Genomic DNA, 20,962 nt, shown 5'->3' with positions numbered 1-20,962 from the left:
ATTTACTACATCTTTATTCATTCATAATATAAAATATTAAAATAATTTCCGGGATAGTTACAAGCGCCATAGAAAGCATTGCTGCACTTCCATAATATGGTAGACGGTATAATCTAGGCTGTAGTGACTACACTAATGGGCCTTTGCACATCTTTATTTCTGATGGTATTTTATCTATACTATAGCATGTTTAGTTTACAGTTATAATTGGCACTGAAGGGTGGGCCAAGTGCAAGTTTGCTGCTATTCAACTAGTAAATAAATTTTTTGCATATAAAGACCTAGCTCTCTATATTGTCTCTTATGTGTATACATATAGATGTCTGCGACTTTTTTCACGCTCACCCCAGGTCTAAAAATGTGGCTGTGGCGTGGGCCGGGAAGGGCACGCAATGGCAGGCCCGTCTCATTCATCATCTTCTACGCCTGTTTTAGGCGTAGAAAATGGTCTAAATTTAGACCGGTGCTGGATATGCCGAAGTTACGTAGAGGCCGGCGCCTCTAGATAACTTTGGCGGATCCACCGCCAGCTATAGGGCTTATAAGAGCGGTGTCTAAAACACTGGTCTTAATAAATGACCCCCGTGATCGTTAATGATCAAGCAGATGTTAACCGCCCTGTAGTGTCGTCTTATTGGTTAGATCATATTGCATATAATTTTTTATGATCATGCAGATGCTAACCACTCTAGTGCCAGTTTGCATTTTAGATTATGCAGGGTAGCCATGCTTTCAATGGCAACTATAACTGTTCCATGCTGCGGGAATTATTTTAATGTTTTTTTTTATATTACTGTATGATCAATTAATAAAGATATAACATTTTGTACTACATTCGATTAGCTGTGGTCTTTTTGCATTTTTGAGTCATTGTTATGTCGCACAGTGCTTGATTGTTTTTTTTTTTGCATAAGCCAAATTTTTGTAGGATGAAAAAAGGCTATCCAAGGTAATAGGAGCAGTACCTTGTGTTAGTGAGGTGTCAGAAGCCCGTCTTCCTTCGCGAAAACTGACTGGAGACCTGTTGTGTGCTTCACGCTTTTCAGAAGACATCGCTGGCATGGCCAGGGTGGTAGGCCGTAAACCTATATACGGTGGAGTAAGCCTGGTGACGGACTGGTTAGCCATAGCCACTTCCTTCAGAACTCCAGTATCTTCCTGAAAGTTGAGGTCGCTCTGAACAGATCCCCCGTTGTATTCAGAGTCGACGCTTCCCAGAGATGGGTTGTTACCGATAGTGAAAAGCTTGCCTGCAATGAATAATGTGATAAATTTAAGACTTTCATCGCAGTCATCACTCTACAGTTCATTAGAAGCCAACATTACTACTCTTTGATGGCATTAGGCCAAAGCTATCTCCAAACAACATATCAAATACATATGTATCATGATCCTACTTAAGATGCTATAGTGAGTGAGGCAAAGAAAGTTTACATATTTCGGGTAAAATCAAGGCAAAACTACTGAGGTGTGAAACATTAAAGGGGTCGTTTTATAAAGACAATGGGCGTCTCCTGGTCAAGACCTCCCTCTATGAGTGAGACTGTTAAAATGTATTACGTGGATGACCCTTAAAGGGCTTGTCCGGGTTCAGAGCTGAATCCAGACATAACCCCTCCTTCTCTCATTCAGCATGTCATGCTCTGATGCTCCCCCTTGCCATGTGCTGTATCACGCAAGGCGAGGGCTTTTTCTTTAGATCCGGTGGCGTGCCGGGTCTCTGAATGGGATTGCTAGGTGAAGACTTCTGCCTAGCAGTGAGTCCGGCACTAATGGGCAGTCTTTAGCGCTGCCCTAGCTTATAGACTGACCATTAGTGATGGTGACGTCACGGGAATCACTGCTAGGCAGAATCCTCTTTCGAACAGTGTAAAAATGTACACAAAACAGCCCTTGCCCTGCGTGATGCAGCACAGGGCAAGGGGTGCATCGGAGGATGAAATGCTCTGATGCTCCACTAATACAGGCTGAATGGATAAAGAAGGGGTTATGTCCAGGCTCAGCTCTTTAGGCCAAAAAGTTCAACTTTGGTCTCATCTGACCAGAGCACCTTCTGCCACATGTTTGATGTGTCCCCTACATGGCTTGTGGCAAACTGCAAACGTGTGCTTATGGCTTTCTTTAAAAAAAATGGCTTTCTTGCGAACAGGGCCCTCATTCCTCTTGTAATTATTGACATGTGTCTTTCTATGTTATTCATGACTGTTTGTACATTAACCCCTGAACTGTAAAGCACTGCAGAATATGCTGGCGCTATATAAATGAAGATTATTATTGCCAGATTTGGGGAGTACACGACTAATAGTTGTCCTGCGGACAGATTCTCCCACCTGAGCTGTGGATCTCTGCAGCTCCGCCAGAGTGACCACGGGCTGCTTCTCTTATTAGTGCTATCCTTGCCTGGGCTGTCAGTTTAGGTGGATGGCCATGTCTTGTTAGATTTGCAGTTGTGCCATACTCCTTCCATTTTCGGACGATGGATTAAACAGTGCTAAGTGAGATGTTCACAGCTTGGGATATTTATTTTTATTTTTATAAGCTAACCTTGCTTTACATTTCTCCACAACTTTATCCCTGACCTGTCTGGGGTGTTCCTTGGTTTTCATAATAATAATAATAATAATAATAATAATAATAATTATTCACATACAATAATGTTCACTAACAAACCTCTGAGTATTTCACATAACAGCTGTAGTTCTACTGAGAATAAATTACATACAGGTGGACTCTATGTACTAATTAGGTGACTTCTGAAGGCAATTGGTCACACTGGTGGTTAGAGAGGCCAGGCATCACTGCACCAGTTTCCTTTTGAGACGGGTTGCCTTGGTAAGCCCCTTAACCTCATTGCTACAGTAACAGTATTAATGGTAAAGCGTACAACTGTACAAATACATGACTGTGTAGGCATGAATGTATAAACCTTTCAATGCAATCCACAGTCGTCATCAGATTCGCCTTTCACGCACACAAATATACGGTACTTTGTTTTCGCTGCATGCGTTTGGATGAATGGGTTGTCAGTGACAAATGTGCCGAGGTAACCTTTTCTTTAAATATCGCTGGCTGTATTGTCAAAATTTTCAAGGCAAATCAGTAAAGGAGCCTTTAACTAAAGATGCTCGGTTGAAGGTTAGTACATAAAAGGAATGTGCTTGAAATATTGTAGTAGCTGTGATGAGAATCTGTACGCCTCTCACCAGCACCATTCTTTCATCTTGTCACTTCTAGAGTGAAATTCCTGATGGCACATGATTCTCTGGAATAAGTCAGTAAAGACTGAGTATGCAGCAAGTGCTTGAGGCACCAGCCCCTATCATGAGGCAGCGCTCTTCACAATGAGCTGAATACCGGGGGGCTAGGCTGATGGAAGTTGCAGGGAAAATGTGGATTTACCTTGGGCCCACCAATGTTAATTCAATGAGTGAAGGTCCACAACTAGGTGCACACGAACGTTGTTTGTTTCCGTGTACGTTACGATTTTTTTGCGGATAGGATGCGGACCCATTCATTTCAAAGGGTCTGCAAAAAATGCAGACAGCACACCATGTGCTGTCCACATCAGTATGTCCGTTCCTTAGCCACGCAAAAAAAAAATAGAACATGTCCTATTCTTGTCCGTTATAGGTGTCGTTAGAACAGATCTGGGAAAAAAAAACAAAAAAAAAACAGATGGCATACGGATGTCATCCGTTTTTTTTTTGTTTTTTTCAGATCCGCAATTTGCGGACCGCAAAACACACACGGTTGTGTGCATGTAGCCTTATAGGTCACTTGCTCAGGCGCTGTTGTACATAGACACCTCCTATAAGTCCATCTGGGTACAGATTACACATACACGAGTTCCCGAATATATACCTGGGTCAGACAATAGGTAACCCTACATAATCACCTCCATCTTGTGGAAACTTGTTGGCGCAGAGAAGAGCTGGTAGTGCATACCGATTGGTTTTCTGGGCGTTTTATACTGATCAGCTGTTTGAGAAGGCAACAGTGCGTGCAGCTTCTCTCTGCTTTCCCTAGGCCAGTGACATCACGTTTATTGGTCACATAGCCTAGGCGCAGCTAAGCCCCATAGAAGTGTATGGACTGGGCGCAATACCAAGCACTGCCACTATACAATGTATGGTGCTATGTTTAGTGAGCTGTGAGAGGGCCGCAGCGCTAATGTGAGCGCAGGTGCCTTCTCAAACAGCTGATTGGCGGGGGTCAGACAGCTTCCTATCTGATCCTGATGATCTATTCGGAGGATAGGTCATCTGTATCAAACTCCAGGAAAATTCCTTCAAATAATTCACACTGCAGGGTGTTAATAAAATGGCACAATATGGGCTGCGATGGATGACATATTGGCTACTCAATAAGACTGAAAGACTGAATTTTATAAATTAGGGCATCCTTTAAATGTCCTAATAGCACCCGCTCAATGGCCCTGAAATGCAGAATTGAGGAGAGTGCAGTATGTAGAACTTTGTATTGCTCTTGGCAAGTTGGTCTACAAGGATCATGTAACAGAGTCCATTACGTTATGTGCAATGTACCGTAGAACATTTGATCCCTCTAGGAGCTATGATTAGGAGTTTTTGGGACTCATTAAGAAGTATATCTTAGACTGCCCCTACCGGCATGGAGAAGCATGCATGCATGGGGACAGGGTAAAAGCCACTTGCAGACACCTATGGCGGCTTACCTTCTCTGAGAACAAAAGGATCAGGCATGTTGAAATCTAACAGCACCCCCCTTTTCTCCCACACAATTCACTTTCGGGGACGAGTCAGAAGGTCCCCATACATATTAGATGGTCAGCTGGTCTTGCCAAAATTGACTGGTTTGGCCACTATTAATCTACTGTATATGGCTAGTTTTACTGTCATTAGAACCTCGAATAGCTTAGTTTTGTGCAGAAAAACCAGTGAAGAACACGATGTACTCATTTCTGTGTGCGCACTGTACATACAGATGTAGCTGGTGTTTTTTGACACCAGCTGTGCCAGGATGGCCACTGTAACGAGATTTGTTGTATTATCGTAATGTGTTTGTCTTGCATTCATTCATTAGGCCTTTCAAAATAACGGTGGCTACATCGGTAGGTATTAGGGTTAAAACTTTTTTAAAGACTTACCTTCCATGTCTGGTGCTACAGTGGGCAAGACCACTAACTGGTTGGTCACTTCTGCCAGAGTGTGACGTCTCTGCCCACTACGTCTGCCTTGAAATGCTGCAAACGCCGCAGCCGGATCCTCCTCAGAGTCATCTTCTGTCTCAATTCCTTCGTCGATAGAGGTCTCCATCATATTGCTCGGCAGAGATTGGCAACCCTTCCTCATTGCTACAGGGGGTAGAGGATCCATCAGGCAGCCATTAACCTGTAAGCAGAAAATAAAAGTCAAAAATCTCCAGCACGTCTTAGGTTACAAGGAAAACCTGCTTCCATTGTCTTCCTTGAGACTGTATAGGTCATTTAATAATGTGGCTGACACAATTTAAAGGGGTTGTCTCACATCAGCAAATTGCATTTATCATGTAGATAAAAGTTAATACAAGGCGCTTACTAATGTATTGTGATTTTCCATAATGCCTTCTTTGCTCGCTTGATTAATTTTTCCTTCACATTATACACTGCTTGTATCCAGGGGTTACGACCACCCTGCAATGCAGCAACAGTGGTCGTGCTTGGACACTATAGAAAAAAGCGCTGGCCTCTCTGGTGGCCAAGAGTGTGGGAGCGCACATACTGTGGGTGCTTTATCCTATTGTGTGCAAGCATGACCATAGCGATATTTACAAAGTAAATCCCTCCCCCGCTTAGCACTTTTTTCGACTGACAAAAGCAGTTTATATAAAATATAAATATCTTAATAAAACCACAGTATATTGCTATATATAATAATGCTAATACAATAATACTATTCAAATCCTAAATAATACCGCCAGACAATTTTCCAAAAAACGCTCCCTACATATTACTGCATATATAGGACATATACTATCACCGTTTAGGTTACGGCGATGAAGCAGACAGCAAAATAGATCCTGGCCCTCAATGAAGAATAAGGCTGGAAATCCTCACAATTGATCATTTGTGCAAAACTGTTCTCAAATACCTAAACCGTGCATGTAGGTTTCCTTGCTTGATTAGCTCTCCCTATACGAAAAGCACTCGTGGCCTAGACAGAGTGCACCCTGTATTTCCGACAAAGACCAAATACATTGATGATCTCGTGTGAGCCCCAAGGTCAACTGGTTCAGCCATGTAAATGATGCATAACTATATAATTAAAAGGGGGAAAAAAGGGCTATGCTGAAAACGTCCGATTTGCAGCAGTGAAACCGGGCCCAAATCAGCGATATAACAACAACAATGCCTTTGGCAGGGAAGGAGCTTAAAAGAGAACCATCCAGGAAATGGTGGCAGAGACTTGGGAATTTAATCATTTCTCTCCAGGATGTGACTAAGAAATCGTTCCAGAGGAAAACGGCATCTGCGAGCTGCTGATCCTATGAACTTCAAAACCAGAGGGGCCTCCTAAGCAGTGTAATTTCTTTCCGGCCTTGATGATGCCAGCGCACGTTGCCTGCTCCTTTAACTGGATGTCCAGGCTTGTGGTGTTCTCACAGGAGGAATGTGCATGGTATGAGTACATAAATTAAACAATTAGCTCTGAAGCGTCCCTCATGAAGAAGGAATTGTACGTGTCTGCTGATGAAACAACTTCCAAATGTCACTTTTCTCCAGCCAGAAAGAGCGCTGTTAGAGACACTAGACAAAGCATGTAGGACTACACCTTCAATCTAAAGCTACAGCTGCCTGAGACTACCTATTCAGAAATCTGACTGAACACAGTGCAAACAACTTGCCCCCGACTAAAACAGCTGCTGCCATTAAAAAGCCCTAAAGTGAAATTCCAAGCGCTAGCGTCACCAACATGAGGATCAAAAGGTTGTCTCACCTCAGACATTAGTGGTATATGACTAATCAATGTCAGATAGGTGATGGTCCCAGGATTGGCCCCTAAAAGTGCACACATTTGCGGCGTGCTCTTCATGAATTATTATGGCTGTTCCAAAAATAGCTGAGCTAGCGCGCTTGGCTATTTCCAGTAGTCCCACAGAGGTGAATGGAGTGGTGGCCATGCTTGCGACCTGTGATCGCCATTCATTTCTATGGGACTTCTGAAAATTTTCAGAACCCCTATAGAATGGCAGGTGGCCAAGCATGTGCGGTGCACTCTTCTTCACTTTCGGGGACCGGTTCTGGAGATGGGTATAGGTCCAAGAGGTGGGACCCTTGCCTATCTGACATCGGTTGCAAATCCTAGTGATATGCCAATGCTACCAATGTCCGAGATGATAAAACCCCTTTAAGGTCCCTGACCCACCACCATCCCATCATTTGGTACAATAACAGCTTCACAATGATGTTCTTCTGTATAGTGGCAAACTTTTAACACTGTATTCAAGGTTAAAACCACATGTGGATTTTGCCACAGGTTTTGGTGGGTCAGTGTTGTGGATTTGCCACAGATGTCACCCTTTACTTTACACCACATGTTAACACTGCAGCATTTACATCACATGTGGCCGTACCCTAAGGAGTCCAAGGGGTCGCTCTCCTTAATAGTCACACACTTTGAGGTCCGCCTCCAGGCTTGGTTGACAACCCATAGGCCGGTACATCATTACAAGCCATCTCCACCAGCATCTGGCGCATGCGCAGTGAAGTGAGGTGTGCCAGCCTTGGCTTCACCTGCACACTCTGCATGCGTTGGATACTGGAAGTGGTTTTGGAAGCCGTACCCAACCTACGGGACCTCGGTCAGGCAAGGAGGGTGACCAGGAACATTTAGGAGATCAGCTCCACCCTTATGATTTCTTACAGGCATTTAAATAACAGTGTTCATAGTTATTGAACCTGTCAGAATATACAAAACCATAACTGTGAGCCTATTATTGTCCTGCATAACAGGTGGGTAGAAGTTTGGGCCATAAATTCTTATACACGTTCCCTTTAAATATCTAAAAGGATTGCCTAAATAGAAATGTCCTAACATAATGTTAATATTACTGGGGGAGAGTTATAAGCTATATTAAAGCCCTACAGGCCTGGCATGCAAGATAAGTAATGTAGGGCCTACAGCTACTCTTAAGCACATGGTCAGGGCACCGGGGCACTAAAGAGTTCATGTCAACGAATATTTGCCCAGTAGACGTTGCTTCCGCCACCGGCTCTCCAGACAGAGCTAATCTTGTTAACATGAAAAGGAATGATTGTTAATATCCCTGCGGTGCATGTGCACTTATAAGAGATGTTGCTGTTCCCCGTGTGTGGAAACAGCAGCACATTTCTGAGCGGATCCCCGCGGTGAAGCTAAAAATACAGGATATTACACATTGTTTTTACAGCTCTCAGTGGCTCGGCTGAGATTTTCTGAGGTTGAACTATCACGACTCCTCGGATGATTGTTCATCCTTGAAACGTTAATGTACCTATCATAACCTCCCCCTCGCCTAGGCTGGAACGTGTGCATGTAATAGCACGCTACTAACGAACACATTTCATGGCATGTGCCACCTTTTATGGATTTCCTGAAAATATTCCTGTTAAATAGCACAAGCTATGTGTTCTGTCAAATACAATGGAGAGTCCTAACCCAGACTCTGATTCACATGTGAACTAAGCCTTATCAATACAGGCTGCTGACATGTGGATTATTACACTCTATGGCCCATGGATCTACTGCATCAAGGGTCATTTTCATCTCTTGACCAATTGGTCTTTGAAGGTCCCAGGGACCGGCATCCATTTTAGTTTTCCATCCAGAGACAAAATCCACCAAGGTATTTTTCATTATCACTCCTATGGGGGTTCTCCTGCTATCACTGTTGTGGTGGTCCTGTTGCTACCAGTATTAAGATGATCTTGCAGCTGGAGTATCATGTCATCATTTTCTAGTTATACTCTGCAAATTTAGGCAAACTTTAAGAAAAATATTTAACACCACTAACCCATCACACCCTCATTATAAGTGGTTATATCTCCACCGTTTCTTGAGGATTCCTGTTGACCTCTTGCTTATACCTAATATTTCCTCCTTCTGATAGTACAGTTCCACTTTCAAGCTTACATTTTGTCTCCCTGTCCAATGACCTTCTTCTAACTTCCAGTATGAGCGTATACTACCAGTAACAGGGTTGTAGGAATGGAGAAGTGACTTCTGTCTAACTCTGTGGCCATCATCAAAATAATGGGAAAAATGATGGTTATCAAGCCAATCTGACTGTTAAAAAAAATTGTGACAGGTGACTGTTCATACAAGTAGGTTTCTCAGCCACCAGAAATCTGTAAGAGCACAAGATGGGGGGAACGGTGGTCTTCAAGGGCTAATGGACAAAATCTGGCCTGTTGTCTCTATAGTTCTTGCAAAGTCTCTACAAGAGAAGTTAAACCAACAAAGCTCCTAGACCAATAATCACTTCTAAGAGCAGAAACATAATGTCAGGCAGAAACTAGATCCACGGAATGAAAGACCAAAAAAAGATGACCGAAAATCCTTTTAAATAAAAATAAAAATATCCAATTCACTCTCAAAAGTAGTAGTACTCTGGTAGTGAAATGTAAGAAGAGATAGGGTGGTATGACATTCATATGTATAGGTGTTTACCGTTGGTGTATTCACAGCCTCCTCTTCTAGGAATGTGGTATCAGCCTGGCAGCTGGTTTGAGGGTAAGAGAAGGGCTCCACCGCTGAGGTTTCTGGGAGAACTGGTGTCCTCATCATCCTTACATTTTGAGGCAAGAGGCTCACTGGAGACACCACCGAACTCATCTATATAAACATCAATCGAGAGGAAAAAATGTTGTATTCATTTTCAACCGGTATTATTAGCAAGTAATGTGACACGTCAACAGTATGGACACAAAACCTGATAATTCTGATCACTTTAGAATAATATCGTCACTTTAAATAATTATAATAATTTGATGACAATGTGAAAATAATAGTTTTGGATAAAATTATTTATACGCTGTGTGTATATATATATATATATATATATATATATATATATATACACATATACACTCACCTAAAGAATTATTAGGAACACCTGTTCTATTTCTCATTAATGGGATTATCTAGTCAACCAATCACATGGCAGTTGCTTCAATGCATGTAGGGTTGTGGTCCTGGTCAAGACAATCTCCTGAACTCCAAACTGAATGTCAGAATGGGAAAGAAAGGTGGGCTACAACAGCAGAAGACCCCACCGGGTACCACTCATCTCCACTACAAATAGGAAAAAGAGGCTACAATTTGAACGAGCTCACCAAAATTGGACTGTTGAAGACTGGAAAAATGTTGCCTGGTCTGATGAGTCTCGATTTCTGTTGTGACATTCAAATGGTAGAGTCCGAATTTGGCGTAAACAGAATGAGAACATGTATCCATCATGCCTTGTTACCACTGTGCAGGCTGGTGGTGGTGTAATGGTGTGGGGGATGTTTTCTGGGCACACTTTAGGCCCCTTATTGCCAATTGGCCATCGTTTAAATGCCACAGGCTACCTGAGCATTGTCTTGACCATGTCCATCCCTTCATGACCACCATGTACCCATCCTCTGATGGCTACTTCCAGCAGGATAATGCACCATGTCACAAAGCTCGAATCATTTCAAATTGGTTTCTTGAACATAACAAAGAGTTCACTGTACTAAAATGGCCCCCACAGTCACCAGATCTCAACCCAATAGAGCATCTTTGGGATGTGGTGGAACGGGAGCTTCGTGCCCCGGATGTGCATCCCTCAAATCTCCATCAACTGCAAGATGCTATCCTATCAATATGGGCCAACATTTCTAAAGAATGCTATCAGCACCTTGTTGAATCAATGCCACTTAGAATTAGGGCAGTTCTGAAGGCAAAAGGGGGTCCAACACCGTATTAGTATGGTGTTCCTAATAATTCTTTAGGTGAGTGTATGTATGTATATATATATATATATATATATATATATATATTTTATTTTTTGCAATCCTAAGAGATTGCATATTTGCAGGTGATCTTTTTTCTGCGTGCATCATGTGGTGAAGAAGGTGACATCCTACCAGAAGGACTGATGAAGACAGGCAAGTTAAGAAAGAAGGGGGTACCCGTTATAGTGATTGGAAGGGATGTGAAGCTCCTGAGGGCAACAGCTTCAAATGTGTCACTGGGCATGCGTTAAGCCCAGTGACCAATTTAAAGCTATTGTCCTCAGGAGCTTCTACATCGCGCAGTCTGCGGTACTGCGCCTGTGTGAGATTTCACATAGCGGAGGGGGCCAGCGGCAAAGAGTTTGGGTGTAGGCAGTTACTTAAGCTGGAAGAGGCGAGCTTGGGCTCTAAAGGAAGGCAGGCTGGGCACTGTACAGGGGAGTTACTGGGCTCCAGAGAAGGATAACAACGCCCCTCTTGGCACCTTGGACACTCATTTGCATAACATTACAAGTGGATTTTATCACTAATGAAACCATGAAACAAAAAATGAAGACTACAGCAACAAATAAGGTATTTCTATTGTACATGGCAGTAGTAACACCTTAATATGCTCAAACCAGGTGACAGATTCCCTTTAAATACAAAGTACTGTCCTTCTTTGGCAGTCAGAGAGATTAAACTCCTATACAGATGGGGAAATGTATCTATTAGTATAATAATTGATCAGTAGAATTTGGATAACACTATGACAGCTCCATTGTTCCCTTGTTGGGGCTAGATAAAGATGCCCACAGCAGAGCACTTATCAGTGTAATGTGTGATGATCTGAGCCACTTGTCCCCATTCACACTTCAAAGGAGGAGGTTAAAGCGCCAAGACAGGAAGTAGAGTACACGGAATAGAATAAAAAAAATTATATCCAGAAACCCACCCACATGTTCTTGTATAAAAATAATAATAAAAATTACATACTTATATATAACTTTAGTTCTAAAGAGTCTGTTAATACAAGAAAAAAATATTTTGATGGTAGTGTGCCTTTAATTAGCACAAACACTTTAGACTTGGAAACAACATGATAAAAGGTGTAATAGCGCACTATATGTTTCGCTCACAAATATAATGTAACGTGGTACGTCCACTTTATCACCGCCCGAATACGTCCTCTAAGCGCACAGGCTAATACCGTTCCATACCAATTTTTGTCTGGAATACATTTTCCATCCACACGTCTGATTCAATAACCGTTAATAATGTGAACGTATACATGGATATATGGTAACCAGCTTTAACGTATGACACCGAGCACATTCCGTATGTTACTGAATCTGCTGTGCAGTATACTGGTTACATGGAACATTTGCTGGTAAACAGGAGCAGCTTTGACTCCTGTAACTAAAGGTCAAGCCTTTACATTTATATGAAGCCAGCCGTGCCATGCTATAATCCGATAAATGTGTGAAATTTAGCATCTGCCATGTTAAATTAACTAGAAGTCCGTTTATATTCCTGGTCTAACGTGGCCGGATCTTTCTTTATGCATTTTTCCCCCAAAATTTACCAGTTAATTTAATACAGTCTATAAACATTCATGTAGCAAGACCTTCAGGAATTCAAATTGATTTGCAACACCCAAGGTATCCAACAAGGACATGGTGAAAGTCACAGGGTCATTACAGTAGGAGAATAGCTGGCTCCATGTATTCAGATGACCAGAAGTATGGATACTTGTGAGAAGCCTCAGTGACGACTAAGGGCTCTTTCACACTTGCGTTCTTTTCTTCCGGCATAAAGTTCCGTCGTCGGGGCTCTATGCCGGAAGAATCCTCATCAGTTTTATCCTAATGCATTCTGAATGGAGTGAAATCCGTTCAGGATGCATCAGGATGTCTTCAGTTCCGGAACGGAACGTTTTTTGGCCGGAGAAAATACCGCAGCATGCTGCGCTTTTTGCTCCGGCCAAAAATCCTGAACACTTGCCGCAAGGCCGGATCCGGAATGAATGCCCATTGAAAGGCATTGATCCGGATCCGGCCTTAAGCTAAACGTCGTTTCGGCGCATTGCCGGATGCGACGTTTAGCTTTTTCTCAATGGTTACCATGGCTGCCGGCAGTGCAGTTTCTAGGTAAAATTTCTCTCAGGGCGATTGTCAAAAAAACTCCCCCCCCCCCCCCTCACAACTGCTCGATTAAATAAGTGTCTCCCCATTGTAAAAAATGTGGAACCACATTGCACGGACGGTCACAGTGACGCACCCAGTGACGCACCCAGTGACCCACTGTCCCATAGACTCAGGCTCTCACTCACAGCAGGCTTCTTTCTCAGCACTGCTCCGGGCGGGCGGTAACGGGCAGGCAGTGCGGGCGGCGGTGCTGACCTCACTCACTGTACGCCACGCAGTGCGCACTGCCTGCCTGTGGGGGGACATTATTTTTAATAAGGATCACTATGGACATTATTTAGAATGGAGGCTGCTGTGGATGTCATTATAACTGTATAATGTCTGATAGGCCTAGTCCTGAGTTATATTACCCGGCCGCCCGATCCTTTACCTTCATAACCAAATTTTATTTATTTTTTTTTATTTTTTTTTACCTCAACGGGCGCCCCCTGCTTCTGACAGCGCCCCGGGCGGCCGCCCGTCCCTAGAAACGGCCCTGGCTGCCGGGACGCTAAAGTCCTGGCAGCCATGGTAAAGTGTAGTGGGGAGCGGTTGAGCAGCATACTTACCGTCCGTGCGGCTCCCGGAGCGCTCCAGAGTGACGTCAGGGCGCCCCAAGCGCATGGATCACGTGATCGCATGGCACGTCATCCATGCACATGGGGTGCTCTGACGTCACTCTGGAGCGCCCCGGGAGCCGCACGGACTGTAAGTATACCGCTCCCCCGCTCCCCGCTCCTACTATGGCAACCAGGACTTTAATAGCGTCCTGGGTGCCATAGTAACACTGAAAGCATTTTGAAGACGGATCCGTCTTCAAATGCTTTCAGTACACTTGCGTTTTTCCGGATCCGGTGTGTAATTTCGGCAAGTGGAGTACACGCCGGATCCGGACAACGCAAGTGTGAAAGAGGCTTAGGCTACTTTCACACTAGTGTTTTTGCTGTATCCGGCAGGGTCCAGCAAAAACGCTTCCGTTACTGATAATATACAACCATCTGCATGCGTTATGAACAGATCCGGTTGTATTATCTTTAACATAGCCAAGACTGATCCATCATGAACTCCATTGAAAGACAATGGAAGACGGATCAGTTTTCTATTGTGTCAGAGAATGCGGATCCGTCCCCATTGACTTTCATTGTGGGTCATGATGGATCAGTCTTGTTCCGCATCCCAGGACGGAAAGCAAACCGCAGCATTTGCGGTTTGCTCTCCAGTAAGAGAATGGAACAGAATGCATTTTGGAGCATTCTGTTCTGTTCAGTTACATTTTGTCCACATTGACAATAAATGGGGACAAAACTGAAGTTTTTTTTTGCCGGTATTGAGACCCTATGACAGATCTCAATACCGGAAAATGCTAGTGTGAAAGTTGCCCAAGCTTGATGAGTTCTCGGGTCCCTCTTGTGTTGGTGTCTGAGTGCAATGGAGGTACTGTAAGAAAAGGGAAGGGTTAAATAATTGCAGGCTATAGACTGATTACAGAACTACAGACAAGTATCACCAGCTTCATAGCGGTATAATTGTAGATAACCATTAATTTGTGGACGGTGTGATAATTAAAGGGGTTGTCCCACAAATAATATTCTTTTGTTTTCAAACCAGCTCCTTGATCTGAATACTTTTGTAATTGCATGTAATTGAAAATATGGCATAGCCACTGAGTTATTTAATAAAATGTATCTGTATAGCGCCACCTGCTGTTTGTTAGTTATTTTTCTTATTTCTATGTCAGACTCACTGAGATGGCCGCACATGCTCAGTTTCATCCTTCAACTGCCTCCTGAGCTGTGATAGGGAGCGCACAGACACGCCCCCTGAGCTGCAGCAGAAAAGACACTCCCCTTGAGCTGTCAGGTTTATATAAATCTAGCAGAACAATGAATGGGGAGATCTCTGGATCCATGTGAGGTACAGGGCTGGTCCTAGCTTTGTTAGAAAGAGATTGTCATGTACTATATGACGATTTAGTACATGATTTTTTTAATTTTATTTTTTACATTAATCATGACATAACACCAATTTATAAACTGGGAGATTTAGGGTACGGCCACATGGGGCCAAGCTACTCTCACCAATGGCAGCCAATCGCCAAAGGAATTGGACTGGCTTTTTTACACTTGGAAACCAATCAGAATTCAGGTTTCTGTCAGACTGTTCAGGCCAGATCTCTCTGCATTTGCCGGAACCTACCGGATTGCAGTCCAGCCCAATTCACTATAATGGGAACCAGTGGAGATACGGCTGCAACCTGGCAAATATGTTGAGAATTGGCTGGCCGATTGTCGGCACGTTTGCTGAATTGCGTCTGGATCTCCGGCGGTCCCTATTATAGTAAATAAGGCCGGTGGGGGTCAGGTAGCATCTGGCAGTGCTGCTCCCAGCTGGAGATGTCCAGTGCTAGTGTGAAACTAGCCTAAGCCCCAGGGCTGTAGAGTCAGTAACTCAGTTCTGATTCCGACTCTTACATTTTATCACACTTTGGCTCCAGCTCTAACTCCGACTTCTTGATAAATGGCCAATAATATAGTAATAAATGTACTGTAATAAAATGGTAACATCAGTATTTTTCTTACTGTCATGTAAGTAATCAGACTAATTAGATAGCATGTAATCCACACTTATTGGAATACAATTTCCAAAATTTTCCAAATTCCTGTAAGTAAATATGCAACACACTGTGCATTTAATAACTGGAAAACACTTAGAATTGTAAGAAATTATGAATTTTCCCCATAACGTTAGAAAAGCGCTATATGTATATCCTTGGAATGCAGAGAATCATGTGCAAATGGGAATAAGAGAAACATGTAGACATTGGTGCTGCTACTGACATGAAAGCATTGTCTGGGAAGAAGTAACTTTTCACAGGAGCCGCTGCCTGCCTCTGCTGTGGAAAGATTCATACTTACCTGCTATCTGCAGCTCCGGTCCTGCACACTGTTTCCCATGTGCCCATTTTCCGGTCCGCAGTTTGTTTGCTTCCTCTCTGGGGTGAGATGACAATGTGCTATTCTGCAGCCAATGACTGGATTCAGTGGTGACGTGTCCATCAGAGACATTGGTGCTCAAGCTGGAGGGGAATTAAACAAGCCGTGGACCGGAAGATGGACACACGGGAGCCGGCGCGCAGGACCACAACAGCGGTGAGTAGGTAAGTATGATTCTTTCCATAGCAGAGGCAGGATGCAGGGCGACTGTGAAAAGTTACTTATTCCCGGACAACCCCTTTAATGCTGTCTGGCAGTTGTGAGAGGACTGCAGGCTTGAACACTAGTGAACTTCCTCCTCTGGTCATCACTACTGAGCATGTGCAGCACAGTGTCAGGCATTTTAACTAAGGGCCTTGGAGCAGCATGAAGATACTTAATATAAGGACAGGAGAGGTGAGAACTGGTTATCTATCACCACTAGAACACCCTGCCTATCACTGTATATAGTATAAGGACAGGAGAGATAAGAACTGATGATCTATCACCACTAGAACACCCTTCTTAGCACTGTATATATTATAAGGAGAGGATCACCACTAAAGCATCGTGCTTATCACTGATTATAGTATAAGGACAGGGATGAGCACAGGAGAGGGGGAGAATATGGTGAATATAAAGGACAGGAGTGAAGACAGGAGATGCGAGGACTGATTATCACCACAAGAACACTGCTTATCACTGTTTATAGTATAAGGACATGAGAGGACACAGAAGAGATAAGAACTGATGATCTATCACCACTAGAACACCCTTCTTATCACTGTATATAGTATAAGGAGAGGCGAGGATGATAACTGATGATCTATCACCACTAGAACACCCTGCTTATCACTGATTATAGTATAAGGACAGGGGAAACACAGGAGAAGGGAGAATATACAGGAGTGAAGACAGGAGATGCGAGGACCGATTATCACCACAAGAACACTGCTCATCACTCTTTATAGTATAAGGTACATGGGAGAACACAGGAAAGATGAGAACTGATTCTCCATCACCACAAGGGCACCCTGCGTATCACTGTTTTTGATAAATAGGGGCCTTAGATTAATAGAACATAAAATATCTTTATTAACATTGACATTTCTAAATTATATGAAAGTTAATAAATTCATTACACAATATTACTAACAAATACCGATTCCACCCAAAACTATCTTCAACTCCAATTCCACAACCATGGCAAGCCCAACCTATAGGTGGGCAGTCATGGGTGGGTTTGAGGTTGTTCCTGGGTGGTGAGGCTTACAAGATCTAAATTTATGTTGGTAAGTATGTTACTATGTACCAGCTCCTCAAGATATAATTATGACAAACTGATGTATTTAAAAGGTGACTATCAAATCAAACTCCTTTGTAACGATGAAGTGCTCAGTCAGCAGTTGTCCCTTCATGAATGTGGTGCAATTATTGGCCAAAATTACTACCACGCATTTACTTCATGCTATGTAGTGTAACACGCGGATCCATGCTCTGCCATTACGTAAGATATTGTGTCGCTGTATACTACATAAACACACATATTACGGCAAAAGATTCACTGGCGAAAAAAAGGAAAAAATGCCAAACAGTGAAAATATTGTTAAATAGCAATCATTCCTCATTGAAGAGACAGTGATATCTGTCAGTGACCTTCACAAGGTCATTTCACCTCCTCACACCAAAACACTGATAAGACGGAAATATTTCATGAATGGCTTAATAGCTCCAGAAGCTCCTGCGCAACCCAACCGTTCAGCGATGGCTCGAAGACAAGCAAGAGCTCGTTATGCAAATCGGAGCTTCTCTGATCCCGGCGCCAGAGCGTCACATGGCATCCTGCAGTGACAGTCCCATTTCTTAGCCTACTTATGTCTCTGACAGCGATGATTTGTTCAGGATGCTGCGCAACCACCGCAAATCACAGTAATTATGGTTATTGACAGGGCATTAACTCCTGGTGGCATGGTTAATAGGCTGTGCAGCCTTGTGTATGAGCTGGGAATGCAAAGTTTATTACAGTCACGCCTAATTTACACCCAAAAATAACCACGCCATGATAGTGAGCAATTTATTCTGGCAAATGTGTTGAAAAACTTATAGTTAATTAACCAACAGGGACATAGAAGTGGAGTATGTACAGTACGTACAGATCAGGGGCGTAGCTATAGGGGAAGCATGCTGCTTTGGGGCCCCGACCCAGAAGGGGCCCATCCAGGAGGAGGAGGACTAAAAGATTTTGTCAGGGCCTCGACAGTATTACACAATGAAATTATATACAGTGACAGTATAGACAGCGTAGAAATGGATGGAACAGCTGCCGGGCCTGGTCTGAGAGAGCGATCTTTACTAGCCACAGGAATGGGGGCGGCATGAAACAAAGGGGTTGTGAGAAAATTACTAGGGGAGGGGGGCCCATTCAAAAACTTGCTGTGGGGCCCATTTCTAGCTACGCCACTGGTACAGATGTATGCATGCAGGCATGTTTTTTTATTTTTTTCAGTTTTTCAGAAATATCAAAAGGAGGTTCTCACAGGAAAAATATTTTACATTTTTAAACCAGCACCTGGATCTGAATACTTTTGTAATTACATGTAATTACAAATTGTGTATAGCCACTGAGTTATTCAATAAAATGTATCTGTATAGCGCCACCTGCTGTTTGTTCTTTTCCTCATCTATCTACCTCTTGGAGATGGTCGCACGTGCTCAGTTCTGTCCTTTATCTGCCACCAGCCATATCTACTGTTAGAAGCTGTGACAGTTACAGGGACAGAGCTGCAGCAGAATGGACATGCCTCCAAAGAAAGGACGTGCCCCGAGAAAGTACACTGCCCTGTGAGCTGCCAGCTTGACATAACTCTAGCAGAGAAATCAGATTAATGAATGGGGACATCTCTAGAACCATATGCAAAGTACCGGTAAATCTCCTGCTTTTAATTATTGTACTGTCTCAACAGCGGTGCACCATTTTATTCACTCTTTAAGAGGACTTGTTATCACTCCCGACATGTCCGTTTCAGTAAATACTTGTATTCCCAGTAAGGTAACAATTCTGGAGAAGTTTCTCTTGTAACTCTACATTGTGTTGTTCCTATTATTCCTCCTTGAAATTTATGATTACACTGACAATTGGGTGTTATCATTCCCCCTTGTCAAAGGGGTATGTCCTTACACAATCTGGCACAGGCAGCTCTGACTGGACATGGACAAACTTTGTGGATTCGCAAAACAAGGACATCGGCAATGTGCATTCCGCGGACCGCACATCGCCGACACTCTTATAGAAAATGCCTTTTCTTGTCCGCAACGGAATTGCGGATGCGGACAGCACATTCCAGCCCCATTGAAAATGAATGAGTTCGCACCTGTTCCGCAAAATTGCGGAACAGATGCGGACCCAATTTGCGGGCGTGTGAATGGACCCTAAGAACAATATACCGTAATTTACTTTTTAAAAATATTACCCTACTGCTGAAGGAGGGCTGGCATGTAAGCATCTTTTTATTTTTAGCAGAGTTGAATGGTTAGCGGATGCGGCTCGGCTGGAGTTATTTGTGCTAATAAGCTTTAATACCGCCGGGTACATTATTTGTCGGAGTCATTTATTTGCTCGTGTGCAGCGTGATGTCACCCATTAACTCTCACTGCTAATTAAAGAGTGAAAATCAATACCTTATCACTTCCTAGCCGGGGTCACAAGGTGACACGCTCTCTATAATTCGGTTCTATGCAGTACGGTAACACCTTCTGCTAACCCTTTATAATACTAATAAGCAGCATATACAGGGGATGATCGGCTGCCATAATCACCTGCTCTTGGATTATCACGGTAGTGGTGTCGGGCCAAGGCTCTGTTCACATCATGTATGGGCTACATCTGAAGGATACGAGTATGTCTGATGGCAGGCAGAGCATCTCAGAGTATACTGTGATGTACCCACATGGTTCCTGGACCAAAATTTGTATTTAAAGGGGCTGTCCTACAAAAGTACATTTAATCACCCATGGATCAAACACAGGGGACAAATATCTGATCAGTGAGGGTCTGATTACTGGGACTCCTACCCATTACTAGAATGGGGTCCTCAAGCTCCATACCTTCTCATTACTAGAACGCAGTGACGAGGAGACTGAATGGAGTGGTGGTCATGCATGCACCCTGCCAGTCCATTGTCTAAAAGATGGAAACTGTGGTCATACGGGGAGGAAAAACTGTAGGCCTCGTTCTAGTGAATAGTGGAGGTCCCAGCAGTAGAGACCCAACTTATCAGAAATTTATCACAGTTGGATCAGTCATCACTAGATTGAGGGTCATGAATCCCCCGTTCATACAAACGTGATGAGGAGGAGTGTGGATGGAGTGGTGGTCAAGGTCCATTGACATTCTACGGAAGCTCTCACACTATGACCTGTATGAAACAAACCCCTGAGAGGACATTTTTGAATTCTAACCTCATGTAGACTATGATATGTCAGGGTGCCTTCTCTGTATGAACTAAGAAGCACTTTTGAATTCTTATAAGATCTGCTTAAAATAAGTTCAATTTTTAAATGATTTCTGCCAAATGTATTTTTTCTTCATGTGTATGCAAAATTCAAAACTTTTTGCTGATCAAGAAATCGACTGTCCACATTTATACAGAATATTCGCCAGTTGCCTTATTTATTGCTTAGGTAATTCTTCAACTTTCCACATGTTGAGTTATCACATAGTATTTGGTGAGTGACGCAAACTCTGGTCTCCCCTTCAGCAGCTCCTCTGACCCAAGTCTTAAGAAAGTCTCTTCTACACTTTGCAGGCTCCATGAGAAGTTTCTTAGGAACTGTAAGCATAAAAGCCACCT

General features: G+C 43.2%; 1 protein-coding gene across 1 annotated transcript in view; it reads right to left on the bottom strand.

Annotated features, from left to right (window-relative positions):
- The window catches only part of SIK2 (salt inducible kinase 2), a 108,401-nt gene that overhangs the window by 6,239 nt on the left and 81,200 nt on the right, over positions 1 to 20,962 (bottom strand). The window contains exons 9-11 of the mRNA XM_044277667.1: positions 9,666 to 9,830; positions 5,126 to 5,369; positions 966 to 1,250 (exon numbers count right to left, since the gene is read on the bottom strand). Coding sequence (XP_044133602.1) covers positions 966 to 1,250; positions 5,126 to 5,369; positions 9,666 to 9,830 — 694 coding nt within the window. The remainder of the gene's footprint in view (positions 1 to 965; positions 1,251 to 5,125; positions 5,370 to 9,665; positions 9,831 to 20,962) is intronic.

The sequence above is a fragment of the Bufo gargarizans genome, chromosome 2 (genome assembly GCF_014858855.1).
Source record: "Bufo gargarizans isolate SCDJY-AF-19 chromosome 2, ASM1485885v1, whole genome shotgun sequence".
Classification (NCBI taxonomy): Eukaryota; Metazoa; Chordata; class Amphibia; order Anura; family Bufonidae; genus Bufo; species Bufo gargarizans.
The sequence above is the reverse complement of the archived record's forward strand: the minus strand, read 5'-3'. Positions and strand labels throughout refer to the sequence as shown.